The sequence below is a fragment of the Cordyceps militaris genome, assembly GCF_000225605.1.
Source record: "Cordyceps militaris CM01 unplaced genomic scaffold CCM_S00004, whole genome shotgun sequence".
Lineage (NCBI taxonomy): Eukaryota > Fungi > Ascomycota > Sordariomycetes > Hypocreales > Cordycipitaceae > Cordyceps > Cordyceps militaris.
This window is the reverse complement of record NW_006271972.1, coordinates 2299025-2321699: the sequence shown is the minus strand read 5'-3', so window position 1 is coordinate 2321699 and position 22675 is coordinate 2299025. Positions and strand designations below refer to the sequence as shown.

At 57.4% G+C, this 22675-nt stretch overlaps 8 protein-coding genes across 8 annotated transcripts; 5 read left to right on the top strand and 3 right to left on the bottom strand.

Annotated features, from left to right (window-relative positions):
• Positions 1–4233: 4233 nt before the first annotated feature.
• CCM_05727 (amino acid transporter, putative) lies at positions 4234–5785 on the top strand (the record flags this gene model as incomplete). Its single annotated transcript, XM_006670871.1, has 2 exons — positions 4234–5652; positions 5708–5785. The coding sequence occupies 2 exons, from the start codon at positions 4234–4236 to the stop codon at positions 5783–5785; spliced, it is 1497 nt and encodes a 498-aa protein (XP_006670934.1).
• A 234-nt stretch (positions 5786–6019) lies between these two features.
• Positions 6020–7709, bottom strand: CCM_05726 (MFS monosaccharide transporter, putative; the record flags this gene model as incomplete). Its single annotated transcript, XM_006670870.1, has 2 exons — positions 6020–7454; positions 7534–7709. 2 exons carry the CDS (start codon positions 7707–7709, stop codon positions 6020–6022), a joined length of 1611 nt encoding a protein of 536 aa, XP_006670933.1.
• A 1603-nt stretch (positions 7710–9312) lies between these two features.
• On the top strand, positions 9313–10910 carry CCM_05725 (succinate-semialdehyde dehydrogenase; the record flags this gene model as incomplete). The annotated part of the gene is made up of 2 exons (XM_006670869.1): positions 9313–10701; positions 10767–10910. 2 exons carry the CDS (start codon positions 9313–9315, stop codon positions 10908–10910), a joined length of 1533 nt encoding a protein of 510 aa, XP_006670932.1.
• A 229-nt stretch (positions 10911–11139) lies between these two features.
• On the top strand, positions 11140–11502 carry CCM_05724 (Cupin 2 conserved barrel domain protein; the record flags this gene model as incomplete). The annotated part of the gene is made up of 1 exon (XM_006670868.1): positions 11140–11502. One exon carries the CDS (start codon positions 11140–11142, stop codon positions 11500–11502), a length of 363 nt encoding a protein of 120 aa, XP_006670931.1.
• A 2534-nt stretch (positions 11503–14036) lies between these two features.
• CCM_05723 (phospholipase A2) lies at positions 14037–14666 on the top strand (the record flags this gene model as incomplete). Its single annotated transcript, XM_006670867.1, has 2 exons — positions 14037–14353; positions 14426–14666. 2 exons carry the CDS (start codon positions 14037–14039, stop codon positions 14664–14666), a joined length of 558 nt encoding a protein of 185 aa, XP_006670930.1.
• A 117-nt stretch (positions 14667–14783) lies between these two features.
• CCM_05722 (Gamma-glutamyltranspeptidase) lies at positions 14784–16538 on the bottom strand (the record flags this gene model as incomplete). Its single annotated transcript, XM_006670866.1, has 2 exons — positions 14784–16101; positions 16168–16538. 2 exons carry the CDS (start codon positions 16536–16538, stop codon positions 14784–14786), a joined length of 1689 nt encoding a protein of 562 aa, XP_006670929.1.
• A 916-nt stretch (positions 16539–17454) lies between these two features.
• Positions 17455–18800, top strand: CCM_05721 (Beta-lactamase-type transpeptidase fold domain containing protein; the record flags this gene model as incomplete). Its single annotated transcript, XM_006670865.1, has 3 exons — positions 17455–17979; positions 18036–18327; positions 18379–18800. The coding sequence occupies 3 exons, from the start codon at positions 17455–17457 to the stop codon at positions 18798–18800; spliced, it is 1239 nt and encodes a 412-aa protein (XP_006670928.1).
• Positions 18801–18888: 88 nt separating this feature from the next.
• Positions 18889–22075, bottom strand: CCM_05720 (uncharacterized protein; the record flags this gene model as incomplete). The annotated part of the gene is made up of 5 exons (XM_006670864.1): positions 18889–18926; positions 18990–19105; positions 19169–20003; positions 20063–20654; positions 20714–22075. 5 exons carry the CDS (start codon positions 22073–22075, stop codon positions 18889–18891), a joined length of 2943 nt encoding a protein of 980 aa, XP_006670927.1.
• Positions 22076–22675: the final 600 nt, after the last annotated feature.

The window sequence follows — 22675 nt, the reverse complement described above, 5'->3', positions numbered from 1 at the left end:
CGACGGCGATGCCGCCGCGGGCCGGGTCCAGCAGCTGGCGGCACTGGCTGATGGTGCGCTTGCCGGCCTTGTTGCGCAGCAGCGGGTTCGTCTGCGGGTTGAGCACGCGCTCGCGGCCAAAGTGCAGAGTCACGCAGCCGCTCTTTTGCGCCTGCGCGGCAAAGGCGGCGCTGGCGCCGACGTACACGATGCGGAGCCGGCGGCGGCCGCCGCCGCGAGACTGCTGGAACTCGTCCAGCAGCGGCTGGACCTGGTCCGGGCTGCACAGGGGGTCGCCGGCGATGACGGCGGCGCCGCTCCGGACCTTGTACACGAGGGAGCCGTGGCCGTGCTGGCTGACGAAGAGGGCGTAGCTGGGGTCGAGGATGCCCATGTGGGCGGTGCGGCTGTAGTGGTGGTACGACGTGTCCAGGTCGTCGCTACACGAGGAGCTGTGGCTGTCGGAGAGTCGCGTGCTGGAGGCGTAGGCGTCGATGCTGCTGCTGCTGCTGCTGCTGCGCGTGTCGATGGAAGGGCGAGGCCCGGTCTTGGGGCGGCAGCGGAACGACAGGTTGGGGAGGCCACAGACGGGCGGGCCGTGGTTTGTCGAGGCAGCAGTATAGACGGCGTCGATGAGGGCGCAGGAGCGGGTTGACAGGCCCGAAATAGAGCTCGACGCAGTGCTGCTGCCTTGCGGGTGTATATAGTTTGTCTGCATTGTGAACGAGGGCTAGCAAACAGATTTGGAGTATGGTGGAAGAAGATACAAAACGGCCTGGCTGGTGAATGGCCGGGAGGGGTGGTGTGCCATATATGACATGGCACAGCCAGACAAGCCATTATTCATCTTTTTATTTCCCTTGTCCGCCATTGTTTGGCCCTGGCTTGACTGAGCAGTCAGTGCAAAATGGTGCTCCCGCTTGTGCTCCGCCTCTGCAGTGTGGGCGCAGCAGCTCAGCGGTTAGTTTGGGTAGACAAGCAAGCACCTCATCTCCTCTCGCTAGGTTTTGCCTCGATGTAGAAGGCACTTGAAGCCTCGCCAGCGGGCAGCCGGGGGGGGGGATGGGGGTCGCGAAGCAGGCAGTTTGATCGGCTTAGACGAGGGGGGGTGGAGCAGCAATCAGCAATGCCAAGGTTTTCTTGGTGGTGAATGTTTTCGCATGTATCCGTAATAGGGCTGAGCCACCTAAAGGCTCCATCGGCGAACGAGAAATGCGCACTGGTAGGTTTTATTAGTGCCCTTGTGTTTCGGGCGGCTTATTCTACTCCAACGGGCTTGATTTGCGCGTGCTAATAAACTAACCGTCGTTAGCCTGTTCATAATTAGCCACAAAGGGAAAACGAGGAGCCACGGCAAAGGGGTTACCAACTACCTACCTACCAGCTGGGTGACGTTGGCGCCCTGTCATACACTACGCCGACGCCAATCACTGCTGATGTTGACGATGCTAATTAAATACCTACCAGCTACCTGCCTAGGTACGTACTCAAGTAGTGCATGCATGGCTGCCCATCGTATTGCTTGCGCGCCATGCCATCAGCCCTTCTCATCGGCGATTCGCCCAGTTCATTCTAAAGCAAATCCTCCGTAACAGACCTGTGTATTTTCAACCACACGATGAGCAACTCGGGGCTCATATTCAAGACGAGGTTTTCATTCCCCGTCCTGTGGCGCAGAGACACTGCCACCCCTGCTCGAGTCAACACTGGTCACTGGTACGTCGTCGGCGATGCTTCCCCTCAAACCCCTCCGTCCGCGCATCACGCGGGGGCAGTCAGCGTGCAGGTGCCATCTGAAAACTTGATTTTCCGTGCTGGGTGGAAGGTGAATTATGATGCAACCATGCTGGTAAACTGCAATATATTACCCGTCACCACTCGTCTCGACTACCACGCAGAACATGCTCCGGCATCGTCCCAAGGCATCCATCTTCCGTTCGAGTCCTTTGGTAGCTTTGACAAGGCCGTGAAGCTACGTCACCACCTGTGTCACAAAGAACTCGCAGTGGTAGCCGCAGCCCGCATTCAAAGCGACACTCACGCGAGCACGGTACACAAGCCGGGGTTCGCCGGCCAATGAAGATAAAAATTAATAATAATCAACTCTCAGCTTCCAATACCGACCACGTCGGCCTGCAGCGAGCAGCTGTTGGTGGGCTGACGGCCAGCCATTTAGCGCCTGCAATCTCAGCGACGCGTACGTATGCCGGCCCACTACGAAACCCGATGAGCCCATGCGTGGCGACTGCTCCGAGCCTGATTGTGAGACTGCATTTCTGCCTTGCGTCAAAGAAGAGACGAAGAAGATGGATTATTAATGGACAAGCGCAACACGGACGGACAAGTGACCAACTTGACGGGACCAATAACTACCTACCTAACTAGTAGTTCCTGGTGGGCCGGCAAAGCTTCTGGAACCTCTGAACGGTACTTACACCCCCTGTAGGTACAAATTACACATGCCTCGCGCGCCGAGGAATCCTCGGAGAAAGAAAGGACCGGGTCCCTAGGCGCCCGCTGTCCGATGGAGGCCTGCATTCCCTGCCTGAAACCAGATGATTGCCGACTACCAGTATAGCGAGTAGATATAGAGGTCAGCATCATTGCATGTCAGCGGGCATTCCTGTTTTTTTTTTTTTTTGGCCAGTCATAGGTGAGCGGCTTAGGTGCCTTGCAGAAGCCCTCGTTTCACAGTTTCTCGGCGGTTCTCTCATGTAGCGACGGCCGAACATGTGCTCCTGTTGTCAGGCTTTTAAATCAGCCTGAGGCCATTCGCAGTGAATCATCTTGTGCCACTTCCAGTGAATCATCTTGTTCCATTTACAGCTCATCATCTGGCGCCATTTTCAGTGCTAGAAGAAAGCCAAAGCAATCGCTCAGCCAAACAGTACGCCATTACATCGCCGCTAGTCAACTACTGCATCGTGGCTTTGAATCCCGCCCCTCGCCAAGGGCCGCCACCGATTCCCTACGATGTCGTCTGTGATGGTTTGATCCTGTATCCGAGTTCAATGGCCGTCAGAGTCCAACAGTAATAAGAACCAACCTCGGGCACCATCCGTCGACGTCTCGTCTTGAGCCAAGTTTACTCCGTACTCATACTCCGCACTCCGACAACGGGCCAGAACCTGGATTTTGTGGTGCCACTTGTCATGGCTGGATTGCGCGGTCCCTCATCCTGGATTCCTCCAACTCGCCCGACGCAATGTCCGAGCTGCACGCTTTCTTTCACTCGAGTTTCTCCAACACGTCGACACAGAGGCGGTTGGATTCAATCTCTGCATGGAACTTGATCAACTCACCATCTGACCGACTGACCGAACCTCTAGATGTGTCCAGGGTACGCCCAGCGACTTCGCACACACGGCAAACCGCAATCTCGGCGACTTGGCCGCCCAACGGAATTCCTCGTTGCTGACTCGTATCTCGGGCGGAAAAATCCACGCATCTCCATCAATAAACCCTTCATCACGCGACGGCTACTGAATGACCTGTTGTAAATTTCTCCAGTGGGGTTCGTTGCAGGGCCTGTTGCTGGGGAATCCCATTTCGCGCTCCGCCTTTTGCCTGCAGGGTCTCTTATTTGGGCTGGGGAAAAATTAAAAAGAAAAATAGTGTTTTGGCTGTCCGGTCGGATTGCCAATGCCGTTGATTCTCTTGGGTCAATCTCGTGTGTTCCGTTGTCAAGACCAACAAGCTCTGTCGTTGTTTGTCGGTTGAGATCGAAACGAGGCGTTGAAGAAAAAAACGCCCGCCCGGATATCGGAAAGACGGAAACCTTAGGCCGCCGCCCCCCCCCCCTGCAAGCCACCACGTCAAAAAAGAAGAAGAAAATTCAGCCTGAGCCGGACGCCACCAACGCCGCGCCAAGTACGGTCCCGGGCTGGGAATGCCGCTTCTAGACGCTAGCTGCCGGCGCAGGAACCAGACAAAAGGGCAACTTTGTTCGTGTTAGTTTTTGTGACGTTGTGGTCTTGTGTGGGTCGTGTCGCCGTCGGGGTTCCTGGGTTCGAAAAGTTTTCTATTTCATCCTTCTCCAGTTCCCATTGCTTTTTTTCCCCGGACCCAGGCCTTGTCTGTTGTCAATCTTGTTCCCATCTCTCATTCTTGTTTGCGGGGAAGTTTACATCATTCTATACAAGTTTCCCTACTTGAAGTTGCTCCAGAAACAGACCAGCCCGCGACCAGACTCTCTACGACAAAACGTTGTAGCAATCTGCTTGTCTGCGCCCCTGCTATACATACAACCTCGCCATGGCTGCACAAACCGACGCTGCTGCTCCTCCTCCCGTACCACCCCCCGTCAAGGGCCCGAGCAATGCGCCTGCTACAAAGCATGCTGCCGGACCTCCTCCCGCGTGCCTGCTGCCGCCCTCGTCGTCGGACCAGGACGACTCGGTCCTCGGCTTCGAGCACAGCGACGAGCTGACGGGGGACCAGATGAAGCGGCTCGCGGCGTCGGGCGCGGCGCACTTTCACCGGCTCGGGTGGAAGCGCCTGGCCGTGGTCACGATTGTCGAGGCCGTGGCGCTCGGCGCGCTCAGCCTGCCCAAGGCGTACGACACGCTCGGCATGTTCCCCGGCGTGTTCCTGACCGTCGTCATTGGCTTCCTCGCCATCTTCACCAGCTACCTCGTCGGGCAGGTCAAGCTGCGGCACCCCGACGCCGCCAGCTACGCCGACGCCGGACGCCTGCTGCTCGGCCGCGTCGGGTACGAGATCTTTGGCGCCGCCATGGTGCTCGAGCTCGTCATGGTCGTCGGCTCCCACGCGCTGACGGGCAGCATCGCGCTCGGCGACCTCAACAGCGGGCGCGTCTGCTCCGTCGCCTTTTCCGCCATCTCGGCCGTCATCCTCTTCATCCTCGCCATCCCGCCCTCCTTCACCGAGGTCGCCATCCTCGGCTACGTCGACTTTGTGTCCATTCTCGTCGCCATTGGCATCACCGTCATCGCCACCGGCGTGCAGGCGACGCACAGCGACCGCGGCCTCGGCGGCGTCGACTGGCGGGCCATGCCCAAGGACGGCCTGGCCTTTTCCGAGGCCTTTGTCGCCGTTAGCAACATCATCTTTGCCTTTAGCTTCGCTATTGGCCAGTTCTCCTTCATGGACGAGATGCACACCCCGACCGACTACATGAAGTCCATCTGGGCCTCGGGCCTCATCCAAATCTGCATCTACACGCTGACCGGCGCCCTGTGCTACGCCTTCATCGGCAGCGACGTGCTCGCGCCCGCGCTGCTCTCCGCCGGCCCGACCGTCTCCAAGATTGCCTTTGGCGTCGCCCTGCCCGTCATCTTCATCTCGGGCTCCATCAACTCCACCGTCGCTCTGCGGTACATTCACGGCCGCGTCTGGAAAAAGTCGATTGTCCGCTACGTCAACACCCCGAGCGGCTGGTTCTGGTGGATCTCCCTCGTCGCCGTCTTCACTGTCCTCGCCTGGATCATTGCCGAGGCCATCCCCATCTTCTCCGACTTGCTCTCGCTCGCCTCGGCGCTCTTCGTCTCGGGATTCTCCTTTTGGATCCCCGCCGTCATGTGGTTCTACCTGCTCTGCGAGGGTCCGTGGTACGCCCGCAAGAATATCCTGATTAGTCTCGGAAGCATCCTGGCTTTTATCGTGGGTATCGTGACGCTGGGTGCTGGCACGTATGCGACCATTAAGGATATTGTAAGTGTCTTTCTGTATTAGCCCTCGGACTTGACAATCACTAACGTTGCAACAGATTGACCAAACCACACACGGCGATACCCATCGTCCGTTTGCTTGCCGCCCGCTGCCTAGTGTCGGCGGCGTCCACTGATGGAAGAGATGGTGGGAACTGTATGATAGCGCGCGCGCAGTGTTTAATAAGTTTTGAATAGCAACTTTGCTAGTATGAATATATACCGCTATGCCTTTAGTATTTCTAGCTCCAAGGAAAATAGTGCGAGGAGGTTCCAAAGACGTGATAAATGGTGCCTAATGTACAATTTCATGAATACATGCATGCCGCTCTATGCTACTTATTTCTCGCTGAATATACACACAAGAAGCCTTAAGGGCTGGGAGAAGCGTCGACGGCAGTGCTGTGGCCCGCCTCCTTGTCATGGGCGTCGCCATGTTTCCACTTGGCAGAGGTAATGGGGTTAACGTGTTGGATATACATCATGTCTACTTCTTCGAGGGTGCGGTCCTTGGACTCAATGACAAGGAAGAAGACAATGACGACCAGGGCACCGCAGCAGCCGGCAAAGACGAGGCCGTAGAGGTAGTCAATCTCGTCCGTGATGAAGCGGGTGAAGAAGGACAGCATAAAGTTCCAGAACCAGTTGGCGGCCGTGGCGAGACCCATGCAGACGCTGCGGTAGCGCAGAGGATACAGTTCCGAGTTGACGGCCCAGACGACGGGGCCCCAGGAGACGGCAAAGGCGACAATGGAAAGACAGGAAAAGACAATCAAGACGCTGCCCGCTGTGTGGCTGTTTTCGGGATGTTCGATATCGACAGCAAAGTGCCCGACAAAGGCGTAGATTAAAAAGCACACCATCATCGAGGCCGCGCCGCACATGAGAATCGGTCGTCGTCCATACTTTCGCACAACCCACAGCGATACAATCGTGGCCGCCACATTGACCGATCCGAGGATAAGCTGCGTGACGTAGCTGTTGTCGAGACCGGTGGACTTGAACACGGTTGTTCCAAAGTAGAAGAAGTAGTTGACGCCGACGAGCTGCTGGCCTGTACCGAGAGCGATGCCCAGCAGGGTGCGGTGCAGCATGCGGGGGCCGGTAAAGATTTCCGAGATGCTAAACTCGTGGGCCAGCTTGCTCTCCTCATCGATCTTGTTCTGGAGGTCGTCAATCTGCTGCGCGACCGTGGCCGAGTTCTCGGGCAGGCCCGTCAGGCGGGCAATGGTGGCGCGGGCCTCGGTGGTGCGGCCGTGGCCGTAGGCCCAGCGGGGGGACTCGGGGAAGAAGAGGATGAGGGTGCCGAGGACGAGGGCCCAGGCAAAGGAGAGGCCGTTGGGGATGCGCCACGAGGCGCTGCTGTCCATGGCCTGGGTGCCAAAGTTGACAATCTCGGCGAGCCAGATGCCAAAGGTGATGAAGAGCTGGTACGACGAGACAATGACGCCGCGGATGGGGGCGGGCGAGCACTCGGACTGGTACATGGGCACGACGACGGAGAGGGCGCCGATGCTCAGCCCCGTCACGAGGCGGCCGACGGCGAACTGGACCCAGTGCGTCGTCGACGAGATCTCGATGACGGTGCCGACGCACGTGAAGAAGGCCGCGAGCGAGATGGCGAGCCGCCGGCCGAGCAGATCCGCCATCTTGCCGGCGACGAGGGCGCCGATGAGGGCGCCGATGCTGACAAGCCCGACGATGGTGCCCTGGCGGGCGGCGCTGAACTCGTAGGTGCCGGCGGCGCTGAGCTCGCCGAATCGCTCGGCGTAGTTGGCCATGGGGAAGAAGCCGGAGATTTCGCCACTATGGTCAAACGGGTTTTGGTTAGTGGGTGATAGACGAGGGTGCTGGAGGAGGGGGACTTGGCCGGGAGTGATTGTACCTGACGTAGCCAAAGATGAGGCCGCCGAGACTGGCCGTGAAGCCGGCGGACACGGCCAGGGCGGTGACTTTTTGTTCATCGGGGGTGATGCTCTGGTTCTGGGCGAGCTCGACCTGAGGGCGCTCGTCCTCGGGGAGGTGAGCGTTGCTCAGCTTGCGTTTGGAAAAGGCACCCATCGTTCAGGTGCTGTTTGCAGTGGTTGGGGAGGCGAAGCAGAAACGAGAAGAAGAAGAGGAGCCACGCGGTTGGAGGTCCGAGTCGCAAGCAGACAAGGCCGTGTTGATAAATGAAGAAGACGGACGATGCATGACTAGCAAAGTCCACTATTATACCGTCACATTTGTTATCAGGTCCGTTCGGTATAACCACAGACAAGTGATTGTTGGCAGGTGCTAGGCTTTGGTTCCCACATTCCCGGAGAGAAGAGGGTTTGTTTTTTAGTGCCGGTGTTTGGCCAAGTAATCGGGAACTGTGCCGGAGGTCCGCCGCCGGACGTTGTGGTCACACCTTTGCATTTAAATTAGCGCTTGGTAGTGGGCCGATCGGGGCGGAAAGAATTTTTATTCTTCCTTTTTTCTTTTTTCTTTCGAGATGCTTCTCGGCGCTGTCCTGTGCTCCTAGGAGGTTCACTTCCTTGAAGCCGAAGGGGGGCACGCAGGACTATACAGGCCCATTGAAGCCGAATTGACACAAACCATCATGTCTGCTGCCAAAGCAGCAATAGCCGGTCCCTTGTTTCCGGTTGACGGATACAGTTTCTGAGGCTTTTTTTCTGGGCTCAAGAACCACTAATACGTCAACGGTCCACTGTCTCGGCCCGATGAGAGGCCGCAAGCCGCCAGAGATTGGATGCTGGCTGGGCGACGCAGGGCCGTTATGCCCCGTGTTGCATGTTTTATGCGGAGGTTTCAGGGAGCACCGGATTCTTCTCACCATGTGCTTCGTATCGTGCTCGCAATGCGTGCGTTGTATCAATGGCTCATCTTTGGCAGAGCGGTTGATGCACCGTCTCAAGATCGCCATAACTACATACCTTGGTAGTCCGCAAGGGGGGCAGGGGGCCAAAAAAAAACCTAGCAGCAACACAAAACCCATTCAATATAATCGACAAGTCACGCGCTTGGAAGATTCTTTACCTCCAGGGGTCATGGCATTTTTCCAATTTAGTACCGCCGAGTCCAAGTCACTGTATCCGGACCCCAGGGCGCGATCGAGCCATTGACTAAAAATAAAGTCAGTAGTGACACCATCAAAGAGTGGACACGCCGATGGAGTACTCTTCTCGGCTCCAAGCCCAATGTCTCATCGATTGTGCATTAGTTATCCCTTCACCGCGGTGAGCAAGCCGAACCTGCCTGGCTTGTGGCTGATTCATGCTGGTTCACTGGCAGCTCACTATAAACGCCACTCCCGCCTTGACAGGGTTCGGGACCACTTGGCCGATGCCGGTGAGAAAAGGTATACGAAGCAAGAGTGCCTGGTGCGAATAGTCTATGAGTGTAGGGACGCCTGTCACCGTCGCAGGCGCCAGACTGGACCATCTATCATTTTCATCATTTCAAATAACAATTCAAACTCGGTCATGATGCCGTCTCCCTCTTTTGAGGGTGCGAGTCGGCGAGTTACCATTAAGCACCGGATTGCAAGATGCCGACTTACATAGCCATTTCCCCGCACAACCCCGCGTTCCCTCAATGTCGCTACAGCGCCTATTATTATACGTCGCCTCTCAGAGAAGCCTAACCATTTCATCAAGTTGCTATTTTCCCCCTTCAAAGCATGGAAATGTCGCCCACTACCGACCTGCCATTCACCCTCCGCGATGCGTCGCTTCTCAAAGACCAATCCTTCGTCAACGCCCAATGGGTCGAAGCCAAGTCGGGCAAGCGCTTCAACGTCATCGACCCTGGCTCCGACAAGACCTGGGCGTCATGCCCGGACAACGGCCCCGAGGATGCGGAAGCCGCCGTCGCCGCCGCCCACGCCGCGTTCCAAACCTACCGCAAAGTCAACCCCCGCCAGCGCGCGCAGCTCCTCGTCGCCTGGCACAAGCTCATCGACGACAACAAGGAGGACCTGGCGACCATTATGACCTGGGAGAGCGGCAAGCCGCTGGCGGAGGCGCACGGTGAGATTGCCTACGCGCTGGGCTTCACCTGGTGGTTCGCCGGCGAGGCGGAGCGCATCCAGGGCGCCGTCAGCGTGCCGGCCGCGCCGAACCGCCGCGTCATGGTTGTGAAGCAGCCGATTGGCGTGGCCGTCGCGCTGGTGCCGTGGAACTTTCCCCTGGCCATGATTCTGCGAAAGGCAGGGGCCGCCTTTGCCGCCGGCTGCACCATGATTGTCAAGCCGTCCCCCGAGACACCGCTGACGTGCCTGGCGCTGGCCGAGCTGGCGGCGCGCGCCGGGTACGCACCGGGCGTGCTCAACGTGCTGACAACTTCGCTGGCCAACACGCCGCCGCTGTCCGAGGCGCTCTGTCTGCACCCCCGCGTGCACAAGGTCTCGTTTACGGGCAGCACGCGGGTTGGCAAGATTGTCGCCGGCCTGTGCGCGCGCAACCTGAAAAAGTGCACGCTCGAGCTCGGCGGAAACTGCCCCTTCATCGTGTTTGACGATGCCAACCTGGAGCAGGCGCTCGAGCAGTTCATGGCGCTCAAGTGGCGCCATGCCGGCCAGGCGTGCATCACGGCCAACCGTCTCTACGTGCAGGCCGGCGTATACGATGAATTTACGCAGCGGCTGGTCGAGAGGACCAAGCGTCTCGTGGTCGGCCACGGCGCAAGCGCGGACACCACCATGGGCCCGGTGACGACGCCGAACGGCATCAAAAAGGCCGAGGAGCAGGTATCGGACGCGCTGAAGCTCGGCGCCACATTGGTCCTGGGCAGCGGGAAGGGGCGCCTCGCGGACGGCGCAGGGAACGGCGACGGCGTGGGCGGCTACTTTATGCACCCGACCATTCTGACGGGCATGACGAGGGACATGCTCATGACGCGGGAAGAGACGTTTGCGCCTGTGTGCGGCGTGTACGCGTTTAACACGGAAGACGAGGTGACGCGGTGGGCCAATGATACGAGCATGGGCTTGGCCAGCTATGCCTTTACAAAGAACGTGGACAGGGTGTTTCGGCTGGCGGAGAATCTCGAGGCTGGCATGATTGGCGTGGTACGTACTGCAAGATTGAAGATTTTATTTTTACAACAATTAAAGAAAAATGCTAACGAGAGTAGAATACGGGCAATAGTTCGGCTGCGGAAAGTCCATTTGGTGGGATGAAGGAATCTGGCTATGGCAAGGAGAGTGGCAAGGACGTGGCAGTGAACGAATATCTGGTCGCAAAGACTGTGACGATTACGTTGGAGGATCATTTTTGAGGAGTCGACGTGGCCGTTTTGTCAAAGAACTCGATTATTACACTGGACTATTTGCGATGTAGACATGTAGTTCACGCCCTACCAATTAGTAGCGGCGCCCTTGAATGCCAATGCGCGCCCTTGAAGAACCACGCTGACCAAGCACCTGAATACATAAAACCAGCTTCATCGCCAGCCCGAACCTGGATTGAACGGAATACACTCAATCACAATCTATCCTTAATTAAAAATGTCCATCTCCATCCCCCAATCACTCAACCGCATCACCGACACGTGGTCCCCGCACCTCATCGCCCGCGTCAACGGGCAGCATGTCAAGCTTGCCAAAATCGACGGCTCCTTTGTCATGCACGCGCACCCGGCCTCGGACGAGCTCTTCTACGTCGTCTCCGGCCGTCTGACGCTGCGCTTCGAGGACCGCGCCGACGTGCCCATGCGCGCCGGCGACGTGTACGTGGTGCCGCGCGGCGTCCGCCACTGCCCGGTCGCGGAGCCGGCGGCCGAGATTATGCTCGTCGAAGCGGCCGACACGGTGAATACGGGCGATGCGCAGGTGTCTGCGCGCACGAGGGAGGTTAATACGCAGTTTTAGGAGGAGTAGCCAGCTAGGCAGTGGGACACTATTGCTCTTGCAGTTAGAGAGTTGCAAATTTGCCATTTTTGTACAAATAATTGACGTGCTCGCATTAAAGGACGGTACAAATCGCCCAGTAGACATGGCAGCATACGCTCTGCAGGCGCGCGCCGGCAATTATCCGTCGCGACAGTTCACCCTCTTCGGATAAAGGATGATGATGGAGGCCTTGCCCAGCTGAAACGCGGCGGTGAGGCTGGATAGCTCCCCAGTGCCGCTGGCGTAGACGCCGTTCATAGGGACCTGCATATGGACACCGGCGAGCATGGATCCAAGATGTTGGGCGGGACAGGAACGGACCGCTGGCCATCGCGTCGGCACTTTGCACTGTCGTGACCTATAGCGAATGCGGTGGTTGTGCGGGCACGTGTACGGCAGCCTATAGGTGAGTTGTCGCCAAATCCTAATTCACACCCAGTGTGTGGTTAGATATGAAATAATGCGTACGTAAGTGGGCCGTTATATTTTTTAGATACATATTATCCTTATAGCCAGTTAGCAGCTAGCAAGCCAGCCAGCCAGCTAGCCAGCCAGCTAGCGAGGAAGCTAACGAGGAAGCCAACGAGGAAGCTAGCCAGCCAGCCAGCGAGTAAGTAAGCCAGCTAGTAAGTAAGTAAGCCAGCTAGCGAGGAAGCCAGCTAGCAAGGAAGCCAGCCAGCTAGCTAGCAAGGAAGCTAGCTAGCAAGCAAGCCAGCTAGGAAGTGGCACTTATTATTAAAGAAGCTTACTAGCTACCTACCTAGGTAGCTCTTGCTGGCTGGCTGGCTTTCTTGCTGGCTAGCTTCCTTGCTGGCTGGCTTCCTTGCTGGCTGGCTTCCTTGCTGGCTGGCTTACTTACTTGCTGGCTGGCTGGCTAGCTGGCTTACTTACTTGCTGGCTTCCTCGCTGGCTGGCTTACTTACTCGCTGGCTGGCTTCCTTACTGGCTAGGTAGCTGGCTGGCTTCCTTGCTAGCTGGCTTCCTTGCTGGCTAGCTGGCTAGCTTCCTCGCTGGCTAGCTGGCTGGCTAGCTGGCTGGCTAGCTAGCTGGCTGGCTCTAAGCACTTAAACAGAAATATCGATATACTGAAAAAAAATTCTACACGCTCTTGGTGTATGCCTAGTGCGTAAACCCCGATACAACAATGCAAAATGGGTTTTGGCGACAACTCACCTATAGGCTGCCGTACACGTGTAGGCCGACGCTGCACCGATCCCCCTGTTTGTCGACGAAACTGTTGAACGGTTGCGGTCGAGCGACGGGAACCACTTTTGCCCCCAGCCAGGCCCGGGAGCAGAGGGATGGCGCGGTCAATGCTCTGCTCGCCCCGACAGTTGGAGGAGTGACTCGAGATGGTTGCGGTCGATGGGAACCTGCCGCCACGGTAGGGGGCGGCTACGGGTCAAGCGCCATGCGTCAAGCGAGATTGGCGCTGCGTTTTCGAGTGGTTGCGAATTTGATTGACAATTGAGCATGTAGTCTTTCCGGTTCCGTCGAGAACATTAATTCAGTATGCCGACATTCGCAAAATCATGGATGGGTACAGGCCCGGCGGATCGCTGCAGACTCCAGTATACCGAACCCATCCGGTGCGGTATATACCCCAATGTTGCTACATGCGGTGGAATGCGAAATTCTGTCCCCCCGACGCCATGGGCGGGTATTGTGGTTCTCTCGACGGCAAGCCAAGATGCGCCGCCGTCAAATCTCACATGATGAAATCTGGAACTAAGCTTCAAGAAAATTGCATGCACTGACCAAGCAGGAGGAAAGGGATGCTCAGCTGTTCTCGGGCGAGACAGAATGTCCCATATAGGGCAATAGCCGGCTGTAGCCGTAGCTCACATCTCGCATCTTTCCCCAAACAAAGTCCCCCAACAGAATACTACTTAATTAGTTACCTTGCCCATACGAGCAGTAATACTACTATAAGCCGTGGGAGCAATAAGCAACGCAATTAAGAAATTCAGCCACGTCCCCCGGTTCTGTGGGGAAGGTTCCTTATTACTTGGCGTCCATCTCCGCCAAACCAGTTCTGCCCTTTCCCAGGTCAACGTGGCTGCCAAGTCCAAACTAACGATGATTGAATTCTTACATGGAGGGGAGGGGGAGGATCGCGGGGCCGGCTCGTGCAAACTGGAAACGTGTCGTTCCTCGGTCCTGGACGGCGGCCACATGATGTGTTGCGAGGGTGCGACTCGTCGGCGGCGAGCGGCCGACATCCACCTCCCAAGACCGTCTAGGGTGGCTGTCGGTGAACTGTTTCTCTGGAATAGATGCAGATCCGGTGCTTTGCTTGGGTTTCGTTGCCAAGATATGGGATGAGACCCATGGTCGAGGGCTCGGCCGAGCCCGCTGCGCTCCTGAGACACTTGCTGACATTGAGACAGCCGCCGGTCGTGGTATAGTATATAAACTGAGGGGGATCTCGTCAACATGATGGCTTCTCTTTTTTTCCATCAAGTCACGGAAATCTCTACACATCTACATTCACACATATACATATACACATCATGAAGTGGACACTCCTTGCCCTCCCCGCCGTCCTGGCCTCTCCCTTGACCATCTCCCCTCGGGAAACCGCTGTCCAAATCACGGACCGCTACCTCTTCTTCACGGCGCTGCCCACATTCCTGCAGTACCGGGCGCAGAAGAACCCGTCCACGCTCGACTGGTCCTCGGACGGCTGCACCTCTGCGCCCGACAACCCGTTCAAGTTTCCGTTTGAGCCCGCCTGCCAGCGTCACGACTTTGGCTACCGCAACTACAAGGCCCAGGGCCGCTTCACCTCCGACGGCCGGTACCGCGTGGATCTCAACTTTGAGAAGGAGTGAGTCTCTTTTTTGAAATAAACCCACTCACTTGGGCGGAAAATATGTGTGGCTAACACGTTGGGCCCCAGCATGGTGTACCAGTGTGAGGGCGTCTCGGCCAAAAAGTCGTGCTGGTCGCTCGCGCAGGTGTACTATTATGCTGTGCGCGCGTTTGGCGCATACGCGAAGCGCGACGAGAGCGGCGCCGATGCCGCGAGTGCTGTGCCGGACGAGGATGCGGATGACATTGCTGCGTACCGCGCTGCTGTTGCGCAATACGAGCAAGCTGTCAAAGAGGACCAGGCTGCCGGCCTCCTCCCTGCGCTGTAAGACAACAAACGAGCAAAATTATGGTACATAAAGACACGATCAAAGATATGAATACACGACTGTTTATAAGCATCTACATCATCTCCCTCCCTACCCTCTAGATCCTTGTCGTCATCCTCAGACCGCAAACCCACCCGAGTTCTTCTGCCTCGGCTCCCCTCCCGCCTCAAAGGTGCCATTGGGCAGAAGCCGGAGGGCCTGGGCGGTGCTCTGGCCGGGGGCCACCCATGTCACGTTGTGGCCTCGCGCGGCCATGAAGGCCGTCGTCGCGTTGTCGTAGGCGTACTCGAACGCGACCTGGTCGGGCTGCAGCTGGTCGTGGAGGCGGGGCTGGCGCAGCGACGCGGCCGGGCCCATGCGCTGGTCGAGCATGTGGACGACGAGCTGGATGGTGGCCGTGGTGATGCGGCTGCCGCCGGCGGAGCCGCACGCAAAGTACAGCCGGCCCTCGGGGGTCTCGGCAATGACGGGCGAGATGGACGACAGCGGGCGCTTGCCCGGGCGCACGTAGTTTTGGGGGCTGGGCCGGTAGCCAAACGCGTTGCTGGTGCCGGGGATGCTGAAGTCGTTCATCTCGTTGTTCATGATGACGCCCGTCTCGGGCACCATCAGGCGCGAGCCAAAGAGCGTGTTGATGGTCGTGGTGAGCGACACGGCCATGCCGCTCGCGTCGGCAGCCACCACGTGCGACGTGCCCGGCGTGGCGAGCGACTCGATGCCGTCCGGGTTGTAGTACGCGACGGGCTGCGTCGAGGTGTCGGAGATTTTGGAGCGAATCTCGGCGCCCGTCGCCGGCGCCACCATGGCCGCCGTGTAGCTGTCCAGGCCGGGGAGGAAGGACGGGTCGCCGATCTTGGTGCGCTGGCCGTACGCGAAGCGGATCGCCTCGTCGAGACGGTGCGTCGAGATGTTGACGGTGGCGGGCTGGAAAAAGTCCTCGTAGCCGCTCACGGTGTTGAGCGCGCCGAGGGCGACGGGGCCGCCCGAGGGCGCGTTGGTGCTGGTGAGCTTGTGCCCGCGGTAGGTTATGTGCAGCGGGGGACGGTGCGCGACGGTGTAGTTGGCGAGGTCCGCGAGGGTCATGGTACCGCCGCGGGCGCGCAGGGCCGTGATGGTGGCATTGGCCATGGCGCCGGTATAGAAGACGTCGGCACCTTGATGCGCAATCGTCTCGAGCGTGTCGGCGTAGCGTTTCCGCGTCATTGTCTCGTTGAGCCGGAGGAGTCTTCCGCGGGGCGCAAAATCAAGGGCCCAGCTCGGGTCCTCGACCAGAAAGTCGTTTCTCGCCGTCGACTGCATGTACTTGACGAGATCCTCGTCGACGCGGAAGCCATATCTGGCGACTCTGATGGCCGGCGCCATGACCTTGGCCCAGTCGAGTGCACCGTATTTCTTGTGCACATATTCAAGACCGCGCAGCTCTCCGGGAACGCCACTAGTTATGACAGGTCAGTACAACAGTGACGAACGCTTGACAAAAGACCGGACTGCGCATATATACCTTGCCAAGCCGCCATAGAGACTGGCGTCCGTATTGTTCTTGTACATGTCTTCAAACGCCGCCGCGGGGGCCGTCTCCCGAAAGTCGACAAACTCATACTTGCCGTCCTTGTCTCGCAGGAGCAGGAAGCCGCCGCCGCCGAGCCCGCTGTGGTACATGCCCACGGTGCCGACGCAAAAGACGGTGCCGACGAGGGCGTCGACGGCGTTGCCGCCCTCCTTGAGGAGCTGGGTGCCAATGCTGCTGCAGAGGGCGCTCTCGGACGAGACGGCGCCACGATTCGCATCTCGTGGCGCTGGGCAGCTGGGGGCGGCCGAAGCCGTCCACAGCCAGCCACAGAGGAGCACGGCTTTGCTTGGAGTGAGCTTCATGATGTGCGGTTGGTGGGGGTTGCGGCTGTGATGGGGGAGGAACAGGGCCAAGACTCGGGGCTGACTAGGAGAAAAAGAAAGGTGGTCATCTTTATAGCCTTTGCATTCGCCTTGCAGTAGTTCGAGGAGCTAATCATTATTTTATTACCAAATGTTGGCATTTTATTCTGATGTGATAAGTTGATAAAGGCCCCCCGACCAGGGCCCGCGTGGCGCCGAGCTAGACAAGCCACAGGCCGCCACCAAACAAAGATGCCTGCGGTATCTCGGTGGCTGAACGCGGGGTTGGCCGATATAATGAAGGAAGTACTGACGCATTGCAGTGACAGTACGGTAAAAGCTACAATGCGAAAAAAAAAATCCAAAAAAAATTACGTTGTTCAAGTTGATACTCACGGGCTTGATTCAGTGTACCGAAGCTATTGGCATCGTGTCCATTTTCCAATTTTTACTTTCCCCGCGAGGCCACACTACTTACATCTAGCGCGGATCGTCGGCATTATTATCTTGGTGGTCAGCCAGAAGGCCAGAAGGCGCATTATGCCAAGATGGGGCTGGAAATACAAATAGTTTTGATTTTCGAATAATGAGACAAACAAGATGGATACGAAAATGAAGTGTGTACGATAAAAACCCAACAGAGCCAATGTACGCACATACGTTGTTCTACTTCATACATTTGGAACATCCATCTGTCTCTCCTTTAACCATTCATGTTTCGATTTCAAGACAATAATGAGCACTCGCATATTTTGGTTGCATTATTGATTTCATGCTGCAGTGTCCGTTGTGTGCATGTGTAACCCCTCAGCCGCGTGAACAACCAGTATAAACGCAGCCGTGATGGCCGACAACGCAATCATCCCTCGCCTGTCTTTCTTGTCTTGCAACAAAGTTCATCAAGTCACGTAAAAAAATGACCTTCTCTGCAACCACCGTCCAAAGCTTAAAGGACATCCTCGCCGCCGCCGTCAATGTCCAAGACGGCGGCGTCCCGGGCATCACCGCCGTCGTCTTCGACAAGACCGGCCGCGAGCTCCTCGTCCACTCCGCCGGCACACTCGGCGCGTCCTCGGCCGCGCCCCTGACGCCCGCGCACGTCTTCTGGATGGCGTCGTGCACCAAGGTCGTGACCGTCGTGGGCGTCATGCAGCTCGTCGAGGCCGCCCGCCTGTCGCTCGATGACGCCGCGCAGCTCGAGGCCCTGTGCCCCGAGCTGCGCGACGTCCAGGTCCTGCGCGACGACGGCGCCTTGGAGCCCAAGCGGCGCGGCATCACGCTGCGCATGCTCCTGACGCATACCTCGGGGTGCGGCTACTCCATCTTTAGCGAGAAGCTGCGCGACCATGGCTATCCCGCCGGCTTCGACGAGTTTTCGGGTCGGGTGCAGGATCTCAAGACGCCGCTCATCGCTCATCCCGGAGAGAGTTGGCAGTATGGGGCAAGTAACGGCGCTGGAGGTTCTTGCTGTCGAGTTCACGTCTAACAAGTCTATAGACTAGCATTGACTGGGCTGGCATCGCCCTGGAGCGTCTCACCGGCGTAACCCTGAACGAGTATATACAGACAAACATTTGCAAGCCACTAGGCTTGGACAGCGTCAACATGATTCCGACGGCCGAGATGAAGGCCAACCTTGCTCACATGAGTTTCCGCGACCCTACCGGCAAGATTCGCCCCGGCAACCACTTTTACCGCCAGCCCCTCGTAGTGTCGACGCCCGAGGAGGAAGCCAACCTCTTCCACAGTGGCGGCGCCGGCCTATTCGCCAAGCCGCAAGAATACTGCCGTACGCCTCCCCCCATCCAGTCCCTTTCAAAACTCTGCTAACTCCTACCAGGCATCCTTGCCGTGCTGCTCAACGACGGGACATGCCCCACGACCAACGTCACGCTCCTGTCCGCCCGCACTGTCGCCGACATCTTCTCCAACCACATTCCCCAGTTCCCAGACTTTGCCCAGCAGAGCCTCCCCGCGGCCCGGCCGGAGCTCACCAACCCGCTGCCGTACCTGTACCCGGCCGTGCCCAGCGCGCCGCAGGGGTGGGGGCTCGCCTGCATGCTCAACGGGGGGGTGACGGGCCGCTCCGAGAGCACGGGCTGGTGGGCCGGCCTGGCGAATTTGTTCTGGTGGGTGGATCGGGAGCGCGGAGTCGGTGGTTTGGTCTGCGCGCAGGTGCTCCCGTTTGCGGACGCCAAGGTCATGGGTGCGTGGTTCGCCCTGGAGACGGCGGTGTATGCGGCGCTGGAAGAGAGCAAATAAAACACGGCTGGTATAGCACCAAGTGCTTTGCGAGACGTGAGGCTTGATGGAAACAATTGCCACGCTGATAAATGTGCCTCTATTATCCTCACTCCTGAACCGTCGCCGTGTCCAGAGTGTCTAGGTCTATAGTTTTATCCAAGTCAGCTAGACTCAGTCTCTAAACTTATGTATATAGATATCATGTACGTGTAGCCTCAGAGGCAGACGCCGGTGTTGTAAGCTCGATATTCGAATTTGTAGTGGAACTCTCCAGCTCATCGATAAAGGAGAATCGCAGTTCACCAACCACCTCCCGTACCAGCCTATTCAGAAGACAAGTCAGCGTCACATTGGATATTAAAATGGGCTGCAGCAGGGACACATACTCAGTCAGGCGATTCACGTCGTGGATGAAATACCAATGAACGTTGTGAATCAACGCAGCAATCGCAAACTCGTAGTCTTTCGAGGTCAAGTCCCGTGAATTCTGAGGCAAATGCCCCATCCCCAGGCGGTGCAAGCCGGGTGGTAATGGGTGGCCCCCTCCCAGCGCAGAGTGCAATATGATGATCCTCGACGCGATCCCGTGAGGAGTGAGATCGATGTGCGGTATCCCCGTTCCGCTTTCGGCCCAGCAAGCTGCAATCACATCTGGAGACTTGGATTCTTTGGACAGGTAGCTCGTGAGCGCCATGTAGCTGCCCGACCGATCGAGGATGCTGAGTATTTCGCCGTATGCTTTCTTGGGGAATTGACCACCGAGAGAAAACTCCCAGTTGAGAAATTGGAATGACCTCTTGGCGTCGGCGCTCAAGCCTCGATACTTGAGAAAGAGTCGACGAAGGGCAGTCTGGAGCCGGGAGCTAGGGCTCGACGCGTCATCAGCGTCGCCGATATCGCGATGGAGGCGTGCAAATACAGTCTGTTGAATGCACATGTAATAGCGTGACAGCTCGTATAGCACTTGGGCGGTACTCTCTCGCAGCTCAGAGTGCTCCGACACGGGGTAGGGAAAGACTGTCCAGATATAGCCGGTAATAACCCCGAGGGAAACGACGGCTAAGCGGTAGGGGAAAATGATGTACGGCGGATAGACAGCCTGGCCAGACTTCTCTACGACTTCTTCGCCGATTTGTGCAGTTTGGAGCTCAATGCCAATCATGACAATGGCAGCAATGAGAGCCACGAACCAGATGCTGAAAAGGGCAGGAAATCGCACCGCTAGAACAAACGTATCAGGAGCTGCTTCTGGCCCAAGATGGAAGAAACGTGAAACTTACTAAGAAAGCTAATGACCATGAACCACAGCCACGTAAAGACCAAGACACCTGGTGTACGCTGGTCAACAATGTACCAGATGACGTAGCTCGCCACCATGGACGCCGTCGTTCCCAGCAATCGGCCGATGAGGAGGAACGTCGACGACCCCGACGTCCGGCCCATGGAAAGCAAAATAGCAAAGAGCGCCCACAAAAGGCGCTGGGCAAAATAAAAGTCTTGCGAGTCGTGGAGGAATCCGACAATGGCAATCGTCATGACGGCGCAGGCCCCGCGCAGTCCGTACGCCGCATGCTCGGTCCGAAGCACCACGCTGATCTTGCGGATGCAGTCGCCCACGGCTTCCACGGTGTTGGCGGCCGGCAGGTGGTCTGGGTTGCGCGGCTTGTGGAATACGGGGTCTAGTTCCACTCTGGGACCGCCGTCTCGTTTGCGAATATCGCGGGAGAAGAGTTTCGAGTGCCAGAGGCTGGTCCAGTAGCGCGGGAAGAGAAAGTTGGGGGCGATGAGCTGCTTGGGCCGGGCGTGGCGGTCGTCCAGGTAGATGAGGAGGCGGAGGAGCTTGCGGCCCAGCGCGACAAGGATAGTTTGAGACTGGTTTTTCATGTAAGTCGCAGGTCAGTTGGCGACTTGCTGTGTGCTGGGCGACTTACGTGAAGGAGAGCGAAATACCGCAATGTGTCTGCGTGTTTGGCGGAAGACGTGTTCCCGATTGTTCCGACCTGTGGACGATGCTGTACGTAGCGACGGAGCACTTGCAGACGACTTAAGCTTTGATCTCCACCTTCCTTGAACATTTCACGGTAGTACTCTATAAACCGTGATCCGCCAGGGTTAACTGCTCCTTGGCTCTCTTGGTCAGTCACCTCACTCCGGACACCCGCTCGATTCCGTTTCTGGCTGTGTCGAAGTCGCAACTTGGCATGCTGCGCGCCCGAGGAGATCATGTCCGACATCTGCCGTAGTTGTTCTTGCATGTCCGACTCTGTCTTGTGCCAATCATTCTGCCGCTGTTTCTTCTGGTCCTCCGTCGCTTCGAGCTTGCCATCAACTTGTTCCTGGTGGCCAATAATGCTGGACGGGTCTGTTTCCCGCTGCATCATGTCCGCCACCAAGCTCAGTCCCGAAACCGGTGGTACGAGCTGTACCAACAGTGTGCACACCGTGTCAAGCTCCGACTGCGTATACGCGCCCCACGACATCTCTCGGGCCGCATGGTCCACGTAACCGTTGGCCCTGGCGACCTCATTGCCCAGCTGCTGCAAAGCAGCCTCAAGCTCTTCGACAGACTTGGTATCCGTGGTACCGGAAGAAGAAGAGAATAAAGTCCCTGATACGACGTCGCGGATACACATCTCGTGTGCACTCATAATGGCAGACACGGCGTCGAGGCACGCCATGGTAGCTCTATTGAACAGGCCCCTGCACGTCTGCGGGAAAATCAGCAGGGCGTTGGCGAGCCCGATGGCTTGTCCCGCTAAGAAGACGACAAAGGCGTTTGTGGCGGCCTTGGTTATGCTCTCCATCGTCGACAGTCGCGCAATGGCCGGGATCATGGCAATAGCCAGGATAGCGGCCACGGACGCCTGGATGTTCCACGAAGGAAACGCCGACTTGACGGTAAAGGTTACCCACATCCCAAATGTCAGCAGCACGGCCACGACAGCCTCAGCCGAGGAATTATACGCAGCCAGGTCCCCCGATGGCCCCGTCGTGTGCTTGCGCGCCTGCAGGCCGCACCAGCCGGCCAGCAGCGCCCAGCAGTAGGCGACGGCGTAGCCAAGAGTCTGCTTGGCGTTAAAATCGAGAAGCATACCCTGCGGAAAGCCGGCCATGACACTGGCGGCGGCAATGGGCGCGAGGTAGGCATTCGTGCCAAAGTAGGCGATCCATGTGTCGGACTGGATGGCGCAGACAAGGACGGCGGGCGGGATCGACGTCTTGACCGTCAGCTTCACCGTGTGCCAGTCCAGCTGGAGCCATGATAGCAGCGCTCTGGCCTGCGGCTTCACCATGTCTGCCTGTTAATGCCAATTCGTGAGATTTGGAACAGGCATGCCCGCGTGGTGACGCAGCGCGGTCTTGTCACTGGCCGTTTGATGTTGACAGGATCGTGCGAGGTGACGCGCAACGTTGTCTGTGAGAATCAAACCAACATGCAAGAGATCGCGCATGCATTGGTTTTACGAAAGTGGTTCAACGTAACATTGAAAGACTCGGAAGTACAAGGTAATAGTACAAGGTAATGCACAGCAAGACGTGCAGCTGAGATTTACAGGGTCTATCGTTAAAGCGGCAATCCATCTCCGACAGATCCGCCATAAATCCGCCCGTAGCGCTGTAATGGACCCGCTGGAGCCCTTCGGGCAACATGCCGAATTGCCGTGAGCACGGTTCTAATCAGTGGATCGAAGCCCTGGAAATACAGGACAGGAGCCTTGCTCGTGAACCTGGATAAAATTGCAACTTCAAAGCTGCACCCTGTTCACTTGAAGTTGTTTCTCTCTCTCAAACTTGCAGCGAGGGAAATATCAAAAGTGTATATCCCTCCCTTGTAGTCTCTTTTTCTAGGTACCTGTTAAACCACATGACCAGCCATACTGCAATCGAGAGAG